General features: G+C 38.6%; 1 protein-coding gene across 4 annotated transcripts in view; it reads left to right on the top strand.

Moving 5' to 3' along the window:
- Window positions 1-24,451, top strand: part of CCDC197 (coiled-coil domain containing 197) — a 46,652-nt gene that overhangs the window by 19,718 nt on the left and 2,483 nt on the right. For 2 of the 4 annotated variants that reach the window (XM_039365878.1, XM_039365880.1), the window contains exons 1-7: window positions 5,055-5,080; window positions 5,969-6,008; window positions 8,177-8,353; window positions 10,285-10,442; window positions 16,309-16,391; window positions 17,354-17,526; window positions 22,711-22,821. In XM_039365878.1, coding sequence (XP_039221812.1) covers window positions 5,064-5,080; window positions 5,969-6,008; window positions 8,177-8,353; window positions 10,285-10,442; window positions 16,309-16,391; window positions 17,354-17,526; window positions 22,711-22,821 — 759 coding nt within the window. In that variant the 5' untranslated portion in view covers window positions 5,055-5,063. Of the gene's footprint in view, window positions 1-5,054; window positions 5,081-5,968; window positions 6,009-8,176; window positions 8,354-10,284; window positions 10,443-16,308; window positions 16,392-17,353; window positions 17,527-22,710; window positions 22,822-24,451 lie in introns of those variants that run through there. The other 2 variants (XM_039365881.1, XM_039365879.1) reach the window with 1 other exon arrangement.

Here is a 24,451-nt window from a genome sequence, read left to right as displayed (position 1 = left end):
CCGGTCGTAAGTCGAGGACTACTCAACTGGTGCAGCACCATTTGCAGAATGGGACTTTTGGCAGGCTCAGCAGGGCAGAGACAGCCTGGACAATTCCTATTGGCTTTTGAAAGCCAATAGAATTAGACTCTATTCAAGAGAGTCTATTCTATCGGCTTTCAAAAGCCAATAGAATAAAAGGGAGTAGCGCAGCTAAGGAAAAGGGGGAAAAATGGCGGATTGCGTTGTTTGGTGACCCCCATGAAATGGTCGTTCGACCCCAAATGGGGTCCCAACCCACAGGTTGAGAACCACTGTTGTAGGAGATGAGCCCAAGGGAGGGGTCATGAATCCCTTCACACCCACAAGAGATCTAAGTCCAGCCCACCTTGAATTCCTTATTTACTGCCAAATTGCTTTGACCATTAGTAGTTCAGATTCTTGTAGAGAACTTAAGACTGCAATAAATCTTCTTAGTCATTTGAACTGCCTGGATCTCCTGATTTCCTTGGTGCTTGACAGATAATTTCCCTAATTCTGCCTAAAGATTAAACATAAATTGGCCTGGAAAAAAAGATATTTTGGTTGCTTGAAAATCTTTTTCTTTTTCTCCTTCTTTGCTTCTCTTATCACTTCCTTTCTCTCTGATGTTTTCAACATCTCTACATTTCATTTTATCCAATTGTTTTTTTGTCCTCAGATTTTTTTGTAGTCTTAAGGGATGAGGATTTTTTTCCATTTCTTGTAAATTTTTTCCCACTAGGATTAAATCGTGTTTTATTGCTTTGTTAAGTTCCATCTTGAAGGCTCTATTTTCAATTTCTATGTCCACTTATTTGTTTTGTCTGCTCCTTCTCTGTTGTTGTTTCCTGGAAGTTTTTTTTTTTGTAGAGTTAACTTAGAAATAGATTGATTTATATTTTCAAAGTTATTTTGGATTTTTTTGTGATTTGAACTCAATGTTATTTGAATTAATTGCAGTATACTATATATCTCCTCCTGAGAGATATTTATGTTTTCTTGGTGTGTTCTATCTACATGTCTCTGATCCATGATGGCCAAAAGTTGAAGTTCTCCTTCTTATCTGCAAATAGCTTTAGAGTCCTGGTTAAATAGATATTTGTAATCCAAAGAGTTCAAAACAGATTCTTCTTCTTCTTCTTCTTCTTCTTCTTCTTCTTCTTCTTCTTCTTCTTCTTCTTCTTCTTCTTCTTCTTCTTCTTCTTCTTCTTCTTCGTCTTCTTCTTCTTCTTCTTCTTCTTCTTCTTCTTCTTCTTCTACTTCTTCTTCTTCTTCTTCTTCTTCTTCTTCTTCTTCTTCTTCTTCTTCTTCTTCTTCTTCTTCTTCTTCTTCTTCTTCTTCTTCTTCTTCTTCTTCTTCTTCTTCTTCTTCTTTTTCTTCTTCTCCTTCTCCTTCTCCTTCTTCTTCTTCTGCCATATCCGTTATCGGACGTTGGCGATCATGTTGGTGATCCTGTTTTTATCAGCAGCCGCACGAAAAAGTGCTGCTGAGTTTTGTCCAAACCAGTCCCTTAGATTTTGAAGCCATGATGTTCTTCTTCTGCCTGGACCTCGTTTGCCTTCAATCTTTCCCTGGAGGATTAAATGGAGTATGCCGTATTTTCCTGGGTGTCGCATCACATGTCCGAAATATTCTAACTTTTGTTTTTTAATTGTTTTGATGATTTCCCTTGGCTTTCCCAGGCGGCTTATCACCTCCTCATTTCTGATCTTGTCAACCCAGCTTATACGTAACAGCCGCCTGTAAATCCACATTTCAAATGCTTCTAGTCTCTTCAGGTGGCCTTCTGTCAGAGACCAACTCTCTACTCCATAGAGCAGGATAGAAAAAATATAGCATCTAACAAGACTGATTTTCAGTCTTAGGCTTATGTCGTGACTGTAGAAGACCTTTTTCATTTTGAAGAATGCTGTTCGAGCTTTCTCTATCCTTGTCTTTAGTTCAGTGGTCATGTCCCAGCTTTCATGCAAATTAGAACTGAGGTGTGTGATCTTTTCAACTTTTTCTAGTGGTATTCCTTCTGAATTTATTGATGGTAAATTAATGGGTTGTTTGCTGATGACCATGATCTTGGTTTTTGAGGTGTTAAGCTTCAAGCCGTATTTTTCAGATATTTCTGTGACTCTGTTGATGATGAGCTGAAGGTCTTCATGCTTACTGGCAAGCAGAACTGTATTTTTTTTCTAAAGTTTAAAACTCTCTTTGTCTGCAGCCCAGATTGTTGTGTTTTTTTGTCACAGCTTTGTTATTAAAGCTCTGAAGGTCACAAACACAGATTAGCTTTTCCCAGGTTTTGGCAAGTTCTCTATGGAAATCATAACTGTCATAATCTTCATCCACCACTAGGTGTCATAATCTATTTAGTTTTCAATATGAACAATGGTCTTTAAAATGAGAGTCTTAACCATTCAACAATTTTAAACTTGTCCAAAGTTAAATTTTAGCTTTCAAGTTTATAAATTTATTTCACTACCATATATTTTGATCCTCCATGGACATTTTAATTTACCGCTTCCATTAGTATAAGGGTGGGGCGGAAGTCCCCCTCCTTCACTTTCGGAGGTATTTTGCTTCTTGGGGATCTTTTCCAGGAAATTAAGTATAGAATAGAAAAGGGAAAATCAGATTCCTCACCCAGTTTCAAGCATGCTATTTACTGTTGTGCTGGTTAGCTCTTTTGGACTTTGGTTGCAAGTAGCTTGGGCTGATCAGTGAAATACAGCCTTTCTCCTGTTGGATTAGAAGGCTTTCCCCAAGACGAACGGAACAACTGCCGTCATTCCAGAGTTGCCAGGGCACTCTTCTTTCTTCGCTGCCTCTCTGGGGTGGCTTGGACCCATTAGGGTCTCCAGGCAGGACAAAAATTAGCTGCGGGGGTGTGATGGTCCGCAAGCCTGCAACCAGTCACTACCGCACAGGACCAGAAGTCCCCTGGAAAAAAGATCTTTTGGATGATCTCTTGAGTGGTCTAATAGATGACTGTTATAACATCTGCTTAAATTGTGTCTAGATTTTTTTTTTCAGAGAACACAGAATATATTGTCTGTTCAGGACATCATCTGCAAGATATGCTGGTATTGTTAGGTGAACATGGAAACCACTGAATGCATGTAGAATTATCAGATCTGGGCTGCTAAAATCCTAATGACCACTAGATGGCAGCAAATGATGGATGTGGGAAACTATCGAGTGGTTGCTGGGGTTTTTCCAAACAGAATCTGGTTCTGCTAAGCCAGAACCCAGAATATACATTACTACTAGACTTTATTCATAAATTTTGTAACATGAGTTTGTTCTTCGTGCTTACAAATCTCTACTTTTATTTTAAAGGAAAAACTATTCTAATGATAACAAGGGATAATGTTCACACATATATTCTGCAAATAGAAAGGAACTCAAGAAGAAAGAGTGAGTTAGGGGATTTTAGGGGAGGGGGTTGCACCTAGCTAGGGAAATACCGGTAAAAATTAATTATTTATGTGATTTACTTGCAGCCTCAATGCAAGCAGACTTCAGTCATCTATGGTGCATCCTTTAGAGAATGCTGAACGCCAAAAGAAAAAATAAGGTGGAATACCTACCGTATATTCCGGCGTATAGGGCAACCCAGCATATAAGACGACCCCCTAGTTCGACGCCGGGTCGCAAGACAATTGACGCCGAGTCACAAGACGATTGATGCTGAGTCGCATGCCTAGAAAGTCATCTTATACGCCGGAAACTACCAGTATTTCCGGCGTATAAGATGATGGACGCTGAGTCGCATGCCTAGAAAGTCGTCTTATATGCCAGAAACTACCTTATTTCCGGCGTATAAGATGACTCGGCGTATAAGATGACCCCTGACTTCGGAGGCTGTTTCGACACTCTCAAAAGTCGTCTTATACGCCAGAATACATGGTATGTCAGTGAAATACCTTGTTATCATTCTCACAAATATTGATGGATAGCAGCTTGTGCAGAAGATTATATACTTTCCAAGAGGACAATTCTGTTGACCGATATCTTTAAAGTGGCATGCTAATGTAGAATCATTTCCAAAGGACATTTGTCTGATGCTACCTTTGTCAAGTAAGCTTTCGGATGCTAAATGTTAATGGTTTTGATTTTTAAAGTTATTACTGTATCTTGACTTTTAATGTTGTATTTCATTTCTTGTATTGTAAGCTGTCCAATAAATGTGTTGATGAATGGCATATAATATATTAACATGGCATAGCTATGACAGCTAAGTGGAATTTTTTTCCATTTATTGACATATTGGAATGTTGAAGACCAACATCAAAGAATAGCCTGATCCCTCTGAATCAAGTTGTGAATTTCCAGGGATGTCTGGTTGATCACTGTGGAAACCAGAATGCTTTATTGGGTACAACTAAATTTAACATAAACCAAATGATAAAGAAATTGTCTGAGAAAATACAGTATGGATGTATGAATGTTTGTATGATGGGTCACAATAGACCTGTGTATGTGTGTTGTGTGTCTGTGTATTTGTATGATGGGTCATTAAAGATGCTACCCATGCAATAGACTTGTATGTGTGTGTTTATATACATATACATATATATTAACAAAATTAATAGAATAAATTACATATACATTTAATTAAGTAACAGCCCTAATAATACAGTATGTGATAAAATATAATAATACTCTCCTCTACTGGCCCTTATTCTGCATTTCTTCCTATTGTATTGATCACTACTAATAACAATGGATGGGTGGTGGGACTTTAGTTCTTTTAGTTCCTTCTATCTCAGGAGATATAAAGACGCAGCTCAGTTCTTTACTTGCATTCTTGCAGCACCACGCTATCAGTAGTACAGTTATTCAGAAAGGAATCATATAACTAGTTTGTTTAAAGGTGATTGAGTTTAAACAAGGAGAGTCTGGTGAATCCTGTGAATTGATTTTCCCTGTAGCTAAGGTGGCTTAAGAATGAAGCAAAGAGATGTCATGGAGATGGAGGTGCCATTGTGATGCTTCATGCTATTTCTACACACTGCTTATGATCATTGTTGTCAGTGTCTCAAACCTACTTCAGAGGTTTCGATCTTGAGATGCTAAAAAACATGTGGTAATGATGCTTCCCCCCCCCCCTAAAAAAGCAGTGTGAGATATGACTTGTAAAGTTTAGATAACTTAGATAGTTGGCCAACTGGATGAGAATTATAGAAACTGAATATGACATATGGAGAGCACTAACCTAGGGAAGTGTGATTTAAATCCTCTATGGTCTATTAATTATATTCTTTTTCAAAGCTATTTTCTTGTAAAGTACACCAAACAAAGACTGGATCTTAGAACAAAGGAAGTTTCGATTAGCAAAGCCATTCATTGTCCCCACTATGCCAGTAGCCAGAGTTCTTCAGTGCAAGGCCAGTGTAGTAGCTAGGAAGTCCTGCATCTTCAGTAGCAAAGTTGAGAAGACAACAGCAGTGCTTAAAAAGACAGCAAATATGGTCAGCTAGAAATGTTACTGCCACTAAAATTAGCAATGGAAGACTCTTCATATTCTGTCTCTTAGACAGAGCTGTCAGGCACAAAGTGAAGACTTTGGTGATATGGTTTCTAGACCAAGCAACATTGTCCAAATCTCTCCCATTACGCAAAATGTTAATCTAGACATTTTCTGGATGTATGGATTTTACTTTCCCAAATCCTTAGCACTAACTATTCTGGCTAGGGAATCCTGGAAATCAAAGTCCATACTTCTGGAAGGCATCCAGGTTGGGGAAGCATGGAAGCCATAGAGCTGTCAGGTGATACACTTTAGAAAGAAAATCAAATGACTCACCCAGGAGATGGATAGGAGATGACATGCCTGAGTTGCACAACCATACTTGGAATCCATTTCTAGGTCATACAAGAAAGACAGAATGTTGAGAGCCACCTTTACATAGAGATAACTGCTTCTAGAAGTTAATAAGAGCTGTGACAATAATTCTATCTTTACATTTTACAGGAAAGAAGACAGTGAACGTGTCACTCGTGTTCCCATCCTGGTTTGTTGCTATTTTTTAAATTCCATACATCTTCAATAGTATGTCCAGGTTAAATACACAGCAGAGCTTTTGTATTTGTCAGTCCTTCAAGATAGTCCAGACAGGAAGCACAAATTATGAGTACTAACAGTACCTTTATTGCTAGGTACAGCAACAATCTTGCAAATCTCCTTTAGTTTTCATGCTCCAGAAAACTAGAGAGGGTCCCACCTGAAATGCTTCCCCTGTCCCTTTTTTTGCCCTATGGCCTCATATAGTTCCTGCATAACGGTTGTCTAATCTCTTTTCTTCCAAGGTCATTCCCATGTACCATTACAGTACCTCTATTTCTTTTTAGGAATGTGAGAGTAGACGTTTAGTAGAAACTTTATGATGCTAGTTTACTCAGGTGGTCCTCATTTAATGTCCCTTCTATCACTGAATGAGTGGTAGTTCTCAGGTCACATGACCTTCCCTTACAACTTCCCACAAACCATGTCAATGGGAGATCCATCAGGAAGTTGGAAGTCATGGTCATGTGTGGTCCTTGCTTAATGACGGCAACCAGGACTTCTGGAACTACTGTCACTAAGTGGTGTAGATTATATTTATGACCACATTGTTTAATGACAGAATTTCTCATCCCAATTAATGTTAAATAAGGACTATCTGTCCTGATATCTATTTGTGAGTGAAATGGATTGGATAATTCCAATAGATTGGTTCCACTTTGACATTTTGTTTTATTTCTTTGGAGAAACATGTGTCTTGTGAGATGATACATGTTATCTAGGAAAATTTTCCATAGTCCACAGTTCCTGATAAAATTTGCTTGGGTGCATCTTACTTTTTCAAACACAAAAAATTCCAGAGGCAAATAGCAGCCTAGGTTTGGTTTCTTTGGTAATATTATTATGTATTTACAATGATACAGTACATAGAACAAAAAGTGAACAAATGCAAATTATATATGAAGGGCAAAATACAAGGACAAGTAGATGAATTTGTATACTTTGATAGACTGCTTACTAAAGACAGAAAGCGGATAGATAAATTTCCAGCTATGCAAATGTTGATAAAGACTGGGTAATACATTGTCTGTTTTGGGAATGAGTGTTATTTTTTTTAAAAAAGCAAAAATGAATTGGAAGGGACATTAGAAGTCTTCTATCTAGTCCAGTGTTTCTCAACCTTGACAATTTTAAGGCATGTGGACTTCAACTCCCAGAATTCCACAGCCAGCAATGCTGGCTGTGGAATTCTGGGAGTTGAAGTCCACATGCCTTAAAATTGTCAAGGTTGAGAAACACTGATCTATCTAACCCACTGTTTGAGCAAGAGACTCTATACCATTTTAGACAAATTGCTGTCCAATCTCTTCTTAAAAGCCTCCAGTGATAGAGCATCTCAACTTCTGAAGGCAAGCTGTTCCATTGGTTGATCGTTCTCACCACTAGAAAATTTCTTGTTACAATTATAGTGTGACTTTCCCCATTTCTCCCCTCCATTTTGGTACAATAAGCACTCCAGCACTGCATGATCATTAGAAGAAGATGCTATACTGAACACTCCAAGCATGAAGCCAACTCTTGTGCATAGTAAATCTTCAGTGAATTAGAGAGATTATTAATAATATTCCTTTTGGATACATATGCTCCCCATGCAGTAGAGCAGGGGTGCCAAACTGGTGGCCCACAGGCCAAATGCATCATGTGCAGGCCATACCCACTCCAATACACAAGGCAAACAATGTCGCGATATGTCACATCACATCATGTGTCACGATTGAGTTTGACACTCGTGCAGTAGAGGAAGTTTTCTCCCAGCGTATGTTTCATTTCTTCAGCCTCAGAGCCTTGCTGTGCCTCCATATCCTTAACATCCTTCCTTGCTGTCAGCCACCTGAACTATTTCTTGGGATACATCCAGCTGTTATTAACATCACAATTTTCTGTATCATTCTTTTGTTTACGGACAACAAGCTATTTTCTTAGAGAGTTTGATAAACGTATTATGTCCTTATTAGCTTGAGAATAGTGACTTTATTGCATTAGTTATTTTTAGCTCTTCCTAGCCACCACTATAAATGCTTGTGGCAATTACTCATTTCTGAACTAAAGCTTGCTCTTCTCCACCTTTCCTGTTTGGTGTGTCCTTATAGCAATATAAAATTATAATTCATTTTCTAGGCTTCCAGCGAGGTTCTACATCCTAGTAGGAAAACCATGCAACAGTTCCGTCTCCTGAAGAAAAAGACTAAAGATGACATTATTACTGCTGAGCTGATTGCTAAGAAACAAGACATCAAAATGAGGATGGAAAGAGTGGCCCAGTGCAGAGAGGAACTTCAACAAAAAGATCAGAATGCAAGTATTTTTTTCATCTATGAGAAAAGCCTTCAGATCCTGAGCTTACAAATGTAAAACACAAAGGCATGCAAATGAGTATTCCTCTTCTTGTCCAACTCTGTGGAGGAGTCTCAAAACACCTACTTCTACTTTTAAGCTGGGATATGAAATTGAAACAACTTTAGTGGATGCCCTATGTTGGGAATTGTTGTGGATGCTAGTTCCTTGTCTTTTTATACAGTAACACCAGGGCTTTTTTTCTCATAGAATGCCCAGAACGGAGTTCTGGCATCTTTTTTGGATGGAACCTTGTAGGGTAGGCAAGGCGGGTTGTATGACGTGTGTGAGTTCCAGCACCTTTTTTTTTTATAGAAAAAAAGCACTGAGTAACACAATTCCTTTCTCCTGACTAGAGTCTTCCTATCTCCTCTTTTTTTCTGTTGTTTTTTTTATGAATATTGATCTTGGGCATTAATACCTGTTTTCCCATACATTTTTAAAAGTATTTTTATTTTTATAAAAGAGTGAAAGAAAAATGACAGTAATAGAACATAATCTGCAGAAGCCTGTTTCTTCCCCCTCAAAACTATTTACATAGTAATTTGGTGAGAGATTGAGTGACCAAAGATCAACTTTTAGGAAGTTGAACCTCAACCACCAAAGTGAAGCTGTTGACTCACAAGTAGCTGCTGCTGGTCAGAATGATGAAGATATTCAGGAAATGGAGAGTATGAGACTGTGAAGAGATCACCAATGCCTCTCAAGGTCTCTTCCCCCTCCTTTGGGGAAAGAAGAGGAACAAAACCAACAGCATTGCTTGCCTTGGGCATGTTGGCTTCGGGGACATGCCATACTTCTTCTACGGCCTCGCTGGACTTTTTTGGGTCACTAGGGCCATGACTAGACTCTCACAGCCTGGTTTGCAGCAACCTGGTTTCTCCTGATGGAAGGCTGGTGTATTCAGGCATTTGGGGGTCAGAAAGCAGCATGATTGCTCACTAGCTCTCCAGAAAATAAATCTTGGTTATTTATTTGTTTTTTCTGCATATAACAGAGGTGTGAATTAGATGTTCTTTATGGTTCATTCTAATTCTATACATCTATGATTCTCTGAAATTACCATGTCAGCTTCCCTGCCTTTGGCTATGAAGATGAAGCACATTTCTAATATCCCAAAGGTGCTTTTTTTTTTTTAAGAACAACTATGACCTGGATGACTGAGACTATCCATAGACATTCACATTACTAATACTTGACAGCATCTTCAAAAACCAGAAAGGCTATTACACACTTTAAGGATCTTCAACTGTAAGATGATAGATTTTTGCTAACTTCTAAGAGATACATTAAGAGGAATGTGATTAATAGTCCTGTGTCAAGCAAAACAAGAACAATATACACCAGCTGAAAGGTTTATACTGTGTAGGCCAAATGTCCAATCTCTTTTCTAGCCCAAACTGAAATGCATGTAGTGGGTCCTGCTGAGCTACCAAATGGAGAGTGGTGTATGCCCACAATAGATGTAATAGATCAGTAGGAATTGAGCATATCTCCACTCCATCTGTCGTCACTGGCACTATCACCAAAGCAGCATAAAGTGTTTATATGTCAACATTTGTGAAGAGGAATGATATTACTTTATCACTTCTTGTCCTAGCCTCTGTTTCATCAGAGAACAAATCTGCCATCTTTTACATAGGCAGCCTCTCACATATTTGTAAATGAGTCTCAGCTCTCCCCTCAGTCTAGTTTTGAATTCCCCCCTCCATTTCAACAGAATTTGGAAAGAAATTGCGTAAAAGTCAGGACTTTATCTGTCTGTCTGCCAGCATAACAACCTTCCAAAAACTGAACAAAACAGGGCCAGATTTGATATAGGGGAAACAGGTCTTCTGAGTAGTAAAACTAATGCAAAATTCAGTAAACATTTTCTCTCCTTTCTTAATCAGAACAGGACTCAGGCTTATGGATTCCAAATTTATCTCCAAGAATGTGACCTGAAAAAGGAACACCCTGTTGCAAAATACAAGATTGAACAAAAAAACAATGCACTAAAGAGGCAAAAAATACATACATTGAAAAGAGAGATTCAAAAACTGAAATTTAGGTATGTGACAGATTGAGGAGACGCCAGGAATTTAGACCTAAGATTATATAATCAATGTGAATGACTGGGGTTCCAAATATGATGGTAATTTGCTATAGCAAGATAAAATTATCTTTGGATCACCATACATATGGCATTTATAATTAATTATCTTTATAAATTAAAACATAAAATACAATCTAAAAAGTATTTCAATTCCGTTAAAAATAAAGCAAGCCTAAAATATTTCGCCCGAGCAGTTCTGCATTTGGAATGAATAGGTTCATGGTTTCAGGCTTGACCTTCTATAGCAGAGGTGGGGAACCATGGCCCTTTTAACTTGTGGACTTCAACTTCCTGGCTGGCTCAGGAATTCTGGAAGTTGAAGTCCACAAGTCATAAAAGGACCATAGTTCCTGACCTCTGCTCTAGAGGCTTCAGAGTGATTCAGTCTATTATCTACTTCTACTGCACTTCTTTATATATACCTTGTGTCTGTTTTCTCATAGTGACTAGCAGTGCTAATTGTACCATTAAGCAAAATGAGGTGACTGTTATAGACAGTAAATATTTTTAACAAAATTTTATTATGTTTATATAGATAAGGAAAAATAGAAACAATACAGGTATGGTAAAGGAAGGGGTGGAAGGAAAGGGGAAAGGGAAGGGAATAAGGAATTAGGGTAAAGTAAGGATAGGTACCCCCTTTATGGATTACTGCCTTGTCGTGGTGAAGGGGCATGTGTAACTCAGTGAAGCTATAAGCTATGCCGTGCAGGGCCACCCAAGATGGACAGGTCATAGCAGAGAGTTCTGACAAAATGTGATCCACTGGAGAAGGAAATGGCAAACCACTCCAGTATCTTTGCCATGAAAACCCCATGGACAGTACTAAAAGGCAAAAAGATATGACGCTGGAAGATGAGCCCCTCAGGTCGGAAGGTGTCCAATATGCTACTGGGGAAGAGCAGAGGGCTAGTACTAGTAGCGCCAGAAAGAATGAAGCGACTGGGCCAAAGCCGAAAGGACGCTCAGCTGTGGATATATCTGGTGGTGAAAGGAAAGTCCGATGCTGTAAAGATTTTTTCTCCATAGGAACCTGGAATGTAAGATCCATGAATCAAGGCAAGCTAGACGTAGTCAAAAAAGAGATGACAAGACTGAACATCGACATCTTAGGAATCAGCGAACTAAAATGGACAGGAATGGGTGAATTTAACTCAGATGACCATCAGGTATACTACTGTGGGCAAGAATCCCTCAGAAGAAATGGAGTAGCCTTCATAGTCAATAAAAGAATAGGAAAAGCAATACTGGGATACAATCCCCAAAATGACAGAATGATCTCAATTCGAATCCAAGGCAAACCATTCAATATCACAATAATCCAAATCTATGCCCCAACCACTGGTGCTGAAGAGGATGAAATTGACCGGTTCTATGAAGCCCTACAGCACCTTATAGAATTAACACCAAAAAATGATGTCCTTATCATCATGGGGGATTGGAATGCTAAGGTAGGAAGCCAAAAGATAACCGGAATAACAGGCAAGTTTGGCCTTGGAGTACAAAATGAAGCAGGGCACAGGCTAATAGAATTTTGTCAAGAGAATACGATGGTCATAACAAACACTCTTTTCCAACAACCCAAGAGACGGCTCTACACATGGACATCACCAGACGGTCAACATAGAAATCAGATTGACTATGTGCTCTGCAGCCAAAGATGGAGAAGCTCTATACAGTCAGTAAAAACAAGACCAGGAGCTGACTGTGGCTCAGATCATGAGCTTCTCGTTGCAAAATTTAGGCTTAAATTGAAAAAAGTAGGGAAAAGCACTAGGCCACTCAGGTATGAACTAAATCATATTCCTGATGAATATACAGTAGAGGTGACAAATAGATTTAAGGAATTAGATCTGATAGACAGAGTGCCTGAAGAACTATGGATGGAAGTTCGCAACATTGTACAAGAGGTAGCAACTAAAACCATCCCAAAGAAAAAGAAATGCAAGAAAGCAAAATGGCTGTCTGAGGAAGCTTTGCAAATAGCTGAGGAAAGAAGGGAAGCGAAAGGCAAAGGAGAAAGAGAAAGATACACCCAATTGAATGCAGAATTCCAGAGAATAGCTAGAAGAGATAAGAATGCCTTCTTAAATGAACAGTGCAAAGAAATAGAAGAAAACAACAGAATAGGGAGGACCAGAGATCTCTTCAAAAAAATTGGAGATATGAAGGGAACGTTTCATGCAAAGATGGGCATGATAAAGGACCAAAATGGCAGGGACCTAACAGAGGCAGAAGAGATTAAGAAGAGATGGCAAAACTACACAGAAGAACTAACTATACAAGAATGAGCTTAATGTCCCAGATAACCACAATGAGTTGGTCACTGACCTCGAACCAGACATCCTAGAATGTGAAGTGAAATGGGCCTTAGAAAATCTGAGCAACAACAAAGCTAATGGAGGTGACAGTATTCCAGCTGAGCTATTCAAAATCTTAAAAGACGATGCAGTAAAAGTGCTACACTCAATTTGCCAGCAAATTTGGAAAACTCAACAGTGGCCACAGGATTGGAAAAGGTCAGTTTACATTCCAATTCCAAAGAAAGGCAATGCCAAAGAATGTTCAAACTATCGCACCATTGCACTCATTTCACATGCTAGTAAAGTTATGCTTAAAATCCTACAAGCTAGACTCCAGCAGTATGTGGATCGAGAACTACCAGAAGTACAGGCAGGATTTCGAAGAGGCAGAGGAACTAGAGATCAAATTGCCAACATACGCTGGATCATGGAGAAAGCTAGGGAGTTCCAGAAAAACATCTACTTCTGCTTCATTGACTATGCAAAAGCCTTTGATTGTGTGGATCACAACAAATTGTGGCAAGTTCTTAAAGAGATGGGAGTACCAGACCATCTCATTTGTCTCTTGAGAAACCTATATGCGGGTCAAGAAGCAACAGTGAGAACCGGACACGGAACCACTGATTGGTTCAAAATTGGAAAAGGAGTCCGGCAAGGCTGTATACTGTCGCCCTGCCTATTTAACTTATATGCAGAGCACATCATGAGAATGGCAGGGCTAGATGAAACAAAAGTTGGAATTAAGATTGCCGGGAGAAATATCAACAACCTAAGATATGCAGATGATACCACGCTAATGGCAGAAAGTGAAGAGGAACTAAAGAGCCTCTTGATGCGGGTGAAAAGGAGAGTGCAAAAGTTGGCTTGAAACTCAACATTAAGAAAACCAAAATCATGGCATCCGGCCCTCTCAATTCCTAGCAAATAGATGGGGAAGAAATGGAGGTAGTGACAGATTTTATTTTTCTGGGCTCCAAGATCACCTCAGATGGGGACTGCAGCCAAGAAATTAAAAGACGCTTGCTCCTGGGGAGGAAAGCTATGGCAAATCTAGACAGCATACTAAAAAGCAGAGACATCACCCTGCCAACAAAAGTGCGTATAGTCCAGGCCATGGTTTTCCCAGTTGCAATGTATGGCTGTGAAAGTTGGACCATAAGAAAGGCTGAGCGCCAAAGAATTGAGGCCTTTGAACTATGGTGCTGGAGAAGACTCTTGCGAGTCCCTTGGACTGCAAGGCGTTCAAACCGGTCAGTCCTAGAAGAGATCAACCCCGACTGCTCTTTAGAAGGCCAGATCCTGAAGTTGAAACTCAAATACTTTGGCCACCTAATGAGAAGGAAGGACTCACTGGAGAAGGGCCTAATGCTGGGAAAGATTGAGGGCAATAGAAGAAGGGGACGACAGAGAATGAGATGGCTGGATGGAGTCACTGAAGCAGTAGGTGTGAACTTAAATGGACTCCAGAAGATGGTAGAGGACAGGAAGACCTGGAGGAACATTGTCCATGGGGTCGCGATGGGTCGGACACGACTTCGCAATTAACAACAACAACAACAAAGGATAGGTACAATCACATATTTCAACAAACAAACTACCGTCCGGATCATAATAATGAGTAAATATCATATTCAACCATTTTTACCAGAGCTTGGACTATAACATATTAGAAACAATTAGTAATAGACAGTAAATATTGAGGTGTCCTAGAAGTGAGACAGATATTGGAAACGCAGACAGAACTGTTTGTGCATGTAGCATACACTGTATCTCCTCAAAATATCCTGTAACAAGTACTGAATAAAGATTTGTCAAGCAGCTCAATAAAATGGAAAGAAACTCTTTTGATTAACGTTGCTGGGAAGGTTGAGATTGTATTGCAATGTTTGTAGGCAGTTTCTCCAAATGAATCCCATAACTGGATAATTTATCTGTAATGGGTAAATGTATGATATGCTAGCATATACGTTCCACTTCTGTAAATATTAGCAAATGTATAATATGCTAGCATATACAGTATATCCTACTCTCTGAGCAGTGAAAACATTAAGAAACAGAGCATTTACCTGTGCTTTATTTCCTTTAGAATGAGATCACTAAAAGTTCTCTGGCAAGCCATAACATTTGCATTCAATTTTAAAAGATACTGGTTTGCTCTAGAAATAAAAGATTCAGGTAAACACTGGAGCAGACATTCAAATTATCTAGCTGTGACAAAGAACTCTAGGAAATGCCCAGCTCCCCCACACTAAACATTATTTTCATTTGCCTGATCATATAGAAGGCAATTGAGTTCCTATGATATTTCTAGTGTGCAACAAAAATATTTGCCAATGTTTTTAATGAAATCTTGTTCAAAGCCCAACCTTAGAATCATAGTGATCAGGGATTCTATTTAATTCTCCAATACATAAAGCACTACTTTATATTATAATATTATTCTAAAATAAGAAATGTAGATTAATACCTTTGGACTAGAGGTTTATTTAACTGATGAACTTGGAAGGATATTCAGCATAGAGAAACATCTGCTTTTCATATAGAAGATTTAGTCTTGGATATTTCTAGTTAATAGATCTCAGGGAATGGTTGTGTTCCTGAAGGAAATGCTGGACAAAACTGGACTAGATTAATAAATAATTGATCTGATATAAACCTGCTTCAGAATGAGTTTGAAATGAAAGATTGGTTGAATTTTTACTGTACAGTTTCTTAAAATCCTCTTGAATCAGTACAGCTCTATTTTTACATAGTTGCTAGTTGAGAAACTGTTGCCAAGGAAAACTCCAAAATGTGGGATCCCCATCAATCTCATTTCTGCTAACTCTCCAATGAGGAGAGTTCCCCCATAGCATTTCCCTTCTCCTTCTACACAAGTGATAAGAATAAAGAGACATTCCTAGTTACAGATCAACTCTATTTACTTGCATTCAAAACTTAAGGATGGGATAACTTACTATGTGCACACAACAATAAGAAAGTTCAGTCCTTTACTGAAAATGGACTCTTTCTTTCTCCTAACATCTAAGAAGACTCAAAACAAATCTAGCACAATTTAAAAACATAACCATACCCAAACTATTCAGACGTCTCCCATCTCTGTATACTTACAACCTTGGTTAACTTGCACATGTCTCATAGAATAGTTTACATTCTCCTCATTCTGGCTCAGTCTGATTCTTCTTGCTGTCCCTGCTGCTCCTGGCCCAAATCTAGCTTGGCTGCTCTTTGTCTCTTCCAGACCCAGTCCAAATCCAACTGATCTTCACTGGATGCTTCTCAATCTCTTGGCCTCAGTCCTTTCCCCAGTTAAGGCTCTGTGGGAGTCTTTTCTAATAACCCATTTACCTGCTCCATCTGGAGAGTTAGTGCTCTTTGTGAATAATTTTAGCACTCTTTTTACTTTGTAGTGGTTGCATGATAACCCTTCCACTGTATGACTGATAATATATAGCTATCTCCTAGCAAGATATTTTTGATAAAACATCAAAATAAATATCTTTGTTCTCTTTCTTCAGACAACATGAGCTACAGAAGAAGATAGCCAAATATAAATGTTATGGATATTTTTTGAAAAAAATTGTCAACATGTTGCCACCAGGTGCGTACCATCATTAAAACATTCCTTGAGAATAATTTGCTTGAAACTGTACCATACCTTTAAAAGGCCACATAACAGGTTGCAAAACTTTTAAAACCTATAAATCAAGTTTTAATGACCATTTTTCATTATTTTAAATAATTATCTTAATCTCATTAATCATCTCTTAAATAATAAAGTAACAAATAAAATGACAAATCGAATGACACGTATATTCAAAGAGACGGCAAATAAGATTCTGAGACCTAAAGCAGCAATTACTGACAATATCAGTCAGCCCGTCCCTGCTTCACAGATGCACAACTTTTGAAATAAAGCCATTTTTTTAAATGAAACTGATGTAAGACAATGTAGAGATTTATTAGACTTGGTAGTTTAGGTGAAAAGACGGGCAAATGAAGGGCTTGGCACTTTCCTTCAAATCCCTTCAGAATTCCTTCAGGATTTTATGTGATGTGAAAGGACGAACTTTTGTCCTTGACAGTTTGTCCTTTCACATCACATAAAATCCTTTGCATTATACAACGTTAATTAGCAGTAAGGCACTGTGAACTGAATGGCTTATTTTTCACAGGCATGCACACTATACAGTAGGATTGCTGTGCTATTTTATTCTTTCTTCATTTCCAAAAGGCAACACCATCATTCCTCTTATTTATGATCGGTTTCTGCCTTTTTTATGTTCTTTAAGGACATAAGGGCATTTCTGAAAAATAGGCCATTTTGGCCTTGGAGAAATTGAATCCTCTCTAATGCATGTGAATGATTTTTATGGGCATATTCTCATATAAACAGTCTCCCAGACTGATGCTATACTAGAGGGCACATGTTCACATGTGTGTACATGAATGTAGCAACTGATTTTTCTGCCTCACTCAGGTGGCAGTTCTAAGCTCTTCAGTAACCATTGCCTGATGTGTGTTGTCCTTGAATAATATAATCTCCCCTCTTTTCTATTACAGACTTTTGGGGATATCAGGAAGATGCTGTCATTAAAACCCTCACACAAAGGCATAAGACCCTGTTCTCTATAAATCAGAAGTTGAAGAATCATTTGTTCAGCCAAGAAGAAAACATTGAGACAATCCATCATAAAAGTGCTGCCATACAAGAAGAACATAACACCATGAGATTTGTAATGTTACCTGACCATGTGTTTTTTTTTATTAAAAAGTTTTATAAGTTTTACAAAAAGAACAAAACAATACAAAAACAAAAAACAACATATACAAAGAAAAAACTAAACATTACACAACAAAACCCCCCTTCCCCAACCCCCGCCCAAACACCCCCCCTTTCCCCCCCTGAGCTTCCCAGAGCAGAATATAGGCTTAATTAAAAAACAATTAAAAATTATATTTATAAAAAAATATATATATATAACATTAAGATATATATGATGCTTAATTACGACTGTATGTTTACTTCAGAGGCCTGGTTATCCATGCCACGGAGTCTGTTAATTCTCTACTGATTTCTTAATATGGAGTCAGTTCTGCTTTCTGAAAAGGATAAAGCTTTAAAACTATTATCAGGGCAAAGCACACTCACCCTGTGAATTTTGTGCTTCGTTCTCTAATTATTGGTACACCTATTCTCTGAGCAGGGTCTAATTATGGTCATGCCTCAAAGACAGAATATTTGATTTCAGTTTATGAATGGGATATAAATGGATAATATATCAGGAGGAAAAAAAGACTACAACATTTCTTTCCAGTGTACACCATTTTATATATTTCAGTATGGCATTAAAGTAAACAAGCTGTTTACTAGTTGAATATACTAATCAAAACCTGACTTTTCCTCCAAGCACTGGGGTAGGGTAAGGTGGATGAGGGGATTTAATGATGGACTGCATGAAGAACTTAATTTTGGAGCCAAGTTCTTAATGTTTATGGTTTTAATATGTTAGTTTAATAGTTATAACTATTAAAACCATAACCATGAAAAATCTGGCACCAAAGTTAAGCTTCCAAATGCAGTCCATCATTAAATCCCCTCATCCACTCTATTATTTTTATTATTAATGTTGTTTTAATGTTGGTTGGGAGCCACCCAAAGTTTGATATAAGATGGGTGTTTATATATGTGTTAAATAAAATAATAAAATAAGTAATCATTATGGCCAATTTCTTCAGATGTAGCCAGAATTAGTAGCAGTCCTAGCCAGCATAGCCAATAGTAAGACATGCTAGGAATTCTAGTTAGTTTAGTACTTCAGCAATATGTTGATTCAGACTTATCCTGCAAGTCAGTGAGAGAACTTTTAGAAGAATCTGATCTGCATTCTGCAATTCTCCGAATCTTAAAGAGAAAGATTTTGTCACCTGCTATATGAACATTTTTATAGAAGGTATTAAGGATTGTACTAGGATGGTGACAAGCAAAGTGATTGTTCTGCCTCCTGTCCAGCTCAGATGTATATTTTAGTGGAGCAAAGAAAAAAACACTCTCAGAATAAGAACCTCATTTTATTGACCCAGATTCTAATTCACCATCACTCATGGAAACTCAGTAGATGACTTTTAGCCACTGTCCTTGACCCAATCTACCTCAAAGGATAGTGGTGGTCCCTTGTTCCAAGGACTGATACTATTGTAGTGCAGTCTAGACATTTATTGACCAAATTTTATTACTGTAAAACCACCAACATGACACATTTGTAACTATAGATGAGAGGAATCAGATGCACATATTTTTTTCTTTTTTCAAAAAACTATAATAATAATAATAATAATAGTAGTAAAGTTGGAAGGGACCTTGGAGGTCATCTAGTCCAACCCCCTGCTCAGGCAGGAAACCCTATACCATTTCGGACAAATGGCTGTCCAGTCTCTTCTTAAAAACTTCCAGTGTTGGAGCATTTACTGCTTCTGGAGGCAAGCTGTTCCACTGATTAATTGTTCTCACTGTCAGGAAGTTTCTCCTTAGTTCTAGGTTGCTTCTCTCCTTGATTAGTTTCCACCCGTTGCTTCTTGTCCTGCCTTCAGGTGCTTTGGAAAATAGCTTAATTCCCTCTTCTTTATGGCAGCCCCTGAGATATTGGAATACTGCTATCATGTCCCCCCTTGTCCTTCTCTTCGTTAAACTAGACATACCCAATTCTAGCAACCGTTCCTTATATGTTTTAGCCTCCAGTCCCCTAATCATCTTTGTTGCTCTTCTCTGTACTCTTTCTAGAGTCTCAACATCTTTTTTACATCGTGGTGACCAAAACTGGATGCAGTATTCCAAGTGTGGCCTTACCAAGGCATTGAAGAGTGGTATTAATACTTCACGTGATCTTGATTCTATCCCTCTGTTAATGCAGCCTAGCACTGTGTTGGCCTTTTTGGCAGCTGCAGCACACTGCTGGCTCATATTTAGGTGATTGTCTACTAGGACTCCGAGGTCCCTCTCACAGTTACTACTATTGAGCATGGTGCCACCTATGCTGTACTTGTGCATTTGGTTTTTCTTGCCTAAATGTAGAACCTTGCTTTTTTCACCATTGAATTTCATTTTGTTAGTTAGTGCCCAGTGTTCAAGTCTGTCCAGATCCTTCTGTATCTGAAGCCTGTCTTCTGGAGTGTTGGCTATTCCTGCCAGCTTGGTGTCATCTGCAAATTTGATGAGTTCCCCATCTATCCCTTTATCCAAATCATTGATGAAGATGTTAAAGAGTACTGGGCCCAGAACAGAGCCCTGGGGCACCCCACTACACACTTCCCTCCATATAGATGCAGTTCCATTGAGGACCACTCACTGAGTACGGCCGGTCAGCCAGCTATGGATCCATCTGGTGGTGGTTCTGTCTACCCCACATTTTTCTATCTTGTCATGTAGTAGGTTGTGATCTACTTTATCAAATGCCTTACTGAAGTCCAAGTAAATTATCTCCACAGCATTCCTCTGGTCCACTAATTTTGTCACTTGGTCAAAGAATGCAATAAGATTTGTCTGGCATGATCTATTTTTGACAAACCCATGTTGGCTTTTAGTAATGACTTTGTTTGCCTCTAGGTGTTCGTTGATTCATTGTTTGATTATCTTTTCCAGGATCTTCCCAGGTATTGAGGTCAGGCTGATAGGTCTGTAATTTCCTGGATCCATTTTTTTTCCTTTTTTGAGGATGGGAACTACATCAGCTCTTTTCCAGTCCTCTGGTAGTTCCCCTGTGTTCCAGGATCTTTGAAAAATATAGTTCAGTGGCTCCGATATCACATCTGCCAGTTCCTTGAGAACTCTGGGGTGTAATCCATCTGGTGCTGGCGATTTGAACTCATCTAGGCTGGACAGGTGCTCCCTAACCATTTTCTTGCCTATCTTAACTGGTGTTTCTGTTTTGTTTTTTATGGTACTATTTTTGATAGGTTGGTCTGTTTTTTCCCTTTGTGTAAAGACAGATGCAAAAAATGAGTTAAATAGTTCTGCTTTCTCCCTGTTGCTTGTCACCTTCTTGCCACTTCCACCCACTAATGGACCAATCATTTCCTTCACTTTTTTCTTGTTTTTTACATGTTGAAAGAAGCTTTTTTTGTTATTTTTGACTTTGGTCGCAAGCCTTAGTTCATTTTGAGCCTTGGCTTTCTTCACTTCATCTTTGCAGGCTCGGGCTATTTGCTGATATTCTGACTTAGTTATGTTCCCCTCTTTCCACTTTCTATACTTGTCCTTTTTATCTTTCAATTTGTCAGAGAGTTCTTTATGCAGCCATGCTGGTTTCTTTTGAGAGCTGTTGTTTTTCCTCTTTGTTGGTATTGTGCTAGACTGTGCTTTTATTATCTCATTTTTCAAAATTTCCCAAGCTTCTTGAGTTGTTTTCCCCTTGAGGATTCTCATCCATGGAATCCTTCCCAAGCCCTCTCTAAGTTTATTGAAATTAGCTCTCTTGAAGTCCAAGACTCTAGTTTGACTGTGTTCTATTGGTTGTGCTTCTATAATGTTGAATTCTAATATTGCATGATCACTTCCTCCCAGGGGTACCTATGGCTTCAACACCGTCTATCATTTCATCTCTGTTAGTGAGAATTAGATCCAAAATGGCTAATCCCCTAGTTCCCTTCTCTACTTTTTGGGAGACAAATTGTCTGCTAGGTTTGCCAGGAACCTGTTTGATCTTCCACTTGGTGCGGAGTTTGTCTCCCAGTTGATGTCAGGGTGGTTAAAGTCCCCCATTACTATTGTGATGTGCTTCCTACATACCTTAGTTAGCTGACTAGCAAAAAGTTCATCTATTTCCTCTGTTTGGTTGGGTGGTCTGTAGTATACACCTATGGCAATGTCATTTCCCCCCCCCTTTTATATTGACCCAAATGCATTCAAGACAGTTTTTATCATTGTTGTACTCTATTTCTGTGGAGATGTAGTTATTTCTTATATAGAGAGCAACTCCACCTCCTCTTTTATTTGGTCTGTTTCTTTTAAATAATTTAAATCCCTCTAGCTGTGTGTTCCATGTGTGAGTTTCATCCCACCATGTTTCCGTAATGGCAACAATATCGTATCTGCCCTCATTAACCTGAATTTCTAGTTCACCCTGTTTGCTGTTCATACTCTGTGCATTGGTGTATAAACATTTGAGTCCTTTGTGAGTGGCCCTGTGTTTCCTTTCTACATAACCTGTGTGGTGCCTGAGTTCCCCTATTGTCTTACCACCTATTTGGTTAGTGCACTTTATGTGGCACTCGCTATTAGAGGCTTCATTTTGCTTGATAGCAAGGTTGGTATTCTTGTCCACACACACATCTATGCTACATGCACTGATATCCCTATAGTTTTTAAATTGCCGGGGACAGGGTTGTTCCGTATCAATTAACTCCCTGTCCCCGCTGTTTAGTTTAAATTTCCCTCCAGAAAATCTGTGAATTTATAGCCGAGTAACTCAGTCCCTTTTTTTGATGGATGCAAACCATCTCTTTTGTACATCTTTTGATTGGACCAGCTACTGACATCGTGACTAATATATCCAAAGCCTTCCCCTTTACACCACTCCTTTAGCCACATATTGAATTGTGCTATGCGCTGGCCTTTTCCGTTTTGCTCCTTATACACTGGTAAAACCTCTGAGAAAGTAAGCCTACAGCCTATTCTGATAAGTTCCTTCCCCAAGCTCTGGAAATCATTCTGCACAGAGAGTACATCTTTTTGGGACAGATCATTGGTGCCAAGATGTACAATAGCCTCCACATCACAGTCCTTGCTGCCATTCTTGATTATTTTAGAAATACGCTTCTTGTCCCTACTGGCAGTAGCACCTGGAAGACACCTGACCTCTTTCAAAGCCTCTGTGTCCTTTCCTAAATCCTATCCTTTTTTTCTATTATATGCTTCAACCTAGGTATTGATTAGCAAAGTTTCTGAGCTCCAATCAAAGTGTAATGCACTGAAGGAAAGAAATATACATCTGATTAATTATATTGATAATAAAGAAGGCCTCATAAGTCAATATGTAAGTATCATGCACTTCTTTTTCTCAAAATCCCCCCACTTTTCTTCCAGCCTTCAGGCTAGAGTGGGAATGGAAAAATATTGTTTTCATTTAAAATGCAATTTTGCAGTTCAACAGGACAACATTCCTCACTCCAAAGAATAGGTAGGATACACTGGTAGTTCTATCATTAGTTTTTGTTACTAGCATTGTTGGGAAGGAAATAAGAATGGAAAAATCAAAGCCTACTGAAGGATAGTGGAGAAGATGTTCAGTTGTTACTATTAGTGTACAGAAACAGTTCCCTAAAAAGGGAAGCAGAAGAATCAGAATAAATGGAAAAAGAAAATAATCCAATCATTTGTTGAAGGGTGGTATTATAAAGAAATCAAGTGTAAATTAACTGAAAACTATTGCTTGCTTCAATGATATTGATCTCAGGAACAATTACACAGTTCCTGGAAAAAAGGTAGGATACAAATTTAACAAATAAACAAAAGTAGTTCTCTAGGACAGTAAACAGACGAGATCAGGCCAAGTGAAAAACCGTGGGGACCAGATGGAGAATTTCAGGGGGTATCAGAAGAAGCAGCTCAGCCCAGAGGTGGGAACTATGATAAGAAAAAAAGTCAAAGAAAGACCGCCTTAATTGATTTACTATAATATTACTTTCTTTTTAGAAATTTCAGCTTTATGTTTTTACCCTAACTAGCTTAAAAATGTTCCCCTGAAATTTGTTTGATTCTTGCTTCTTGAGTTTGCCACCTACGTTGGGCTTCAAAAGCTGCTAGCATTTCCAAGAACTAAGCAAAAGTGACAGTCAACTATAGCTATTCTTAAGATGTAGCATAACTTAGAGCAAATCCACACAGCCTCCTTGTTCCTTTGTGAGATTGGCCCTCTCTTTCCAGAAAGCATGTCCACCAGCAATCCACCCACAGCTAAAGCAGCTCAAGGATTGCAAAGGATTGCTTTGCTCTAGAAGAGGTGTTTTCCCTCTTATCCCACCACCAGATACTAAATTTATTTATTTATTTAGCAGATTTATATAGTCACCCACCTCATATAACATTACTCTAGGCAGCATAATAACAATAAAAATCATAAAACACTCAAATAGGGGAGACATAATAGAAGTATTCCAGTATCTGAGGGGCTGCCACAAAGAAGAGGGGGTCATATTATTCACCAACGCACCAGAGGGCAGGAAAAGAAACAATGGTTGGAACTGATCAAAGAGAGAAGCAACCTGGAATTAAGGAGAAACTTCCTGACTGTGAGGACAATTAACCAGTGGAGCAGCTTACCCCCAGAAATCGTGGGTGGTCCATCACTGGAGATTTTAAAGAAGAGATTAGACAGTCACTTGTCTGAGATGGTATAGGTTCTCCTGCTTCAGTAGGAGGCTCCAAGGTCCCTTCCAGCTCTATTCTATTCTAAATATAAGTGAAAAGGAAAACAAGAGAAAAATCTTGATCAGGTAGGAAGGCTACTTGAGCTATAGGAGAAGAATAATGTCTGATTGATTGGAATATTCCAATCAATCAAATGTTATTCTTCTCCTATAGCTCAAGTAGCTTTCCTACCTGATCAAGATTTTTTTTCAATTTAATTGCTCCTTGCCACAAATCAAAATATTTATAATAATACA

The sequence above is a fragment of the Crotalus tigris genome, unplaced genomic scaffold, assembly GCF_016545835.1.
Source record: "Crotalus tigris isolate CLP2741 ecotype Arizona unplaced genomic scaffold, ASM1654583v1 scf7180000020201.887925, whole genome shotgun sequence".
Classification (NCBI taxonomy): domain Eukaryota; kingdom Metazoa; phylum Chordata; class Lepidosauria; order Squamata; family Viperidae; genus Crotalus; species Crotalus tigris.
Note: the sequence above shows the minus strand (reverse complement) of the source record. Positions and strands in the feature narration are given on the sequence as shown.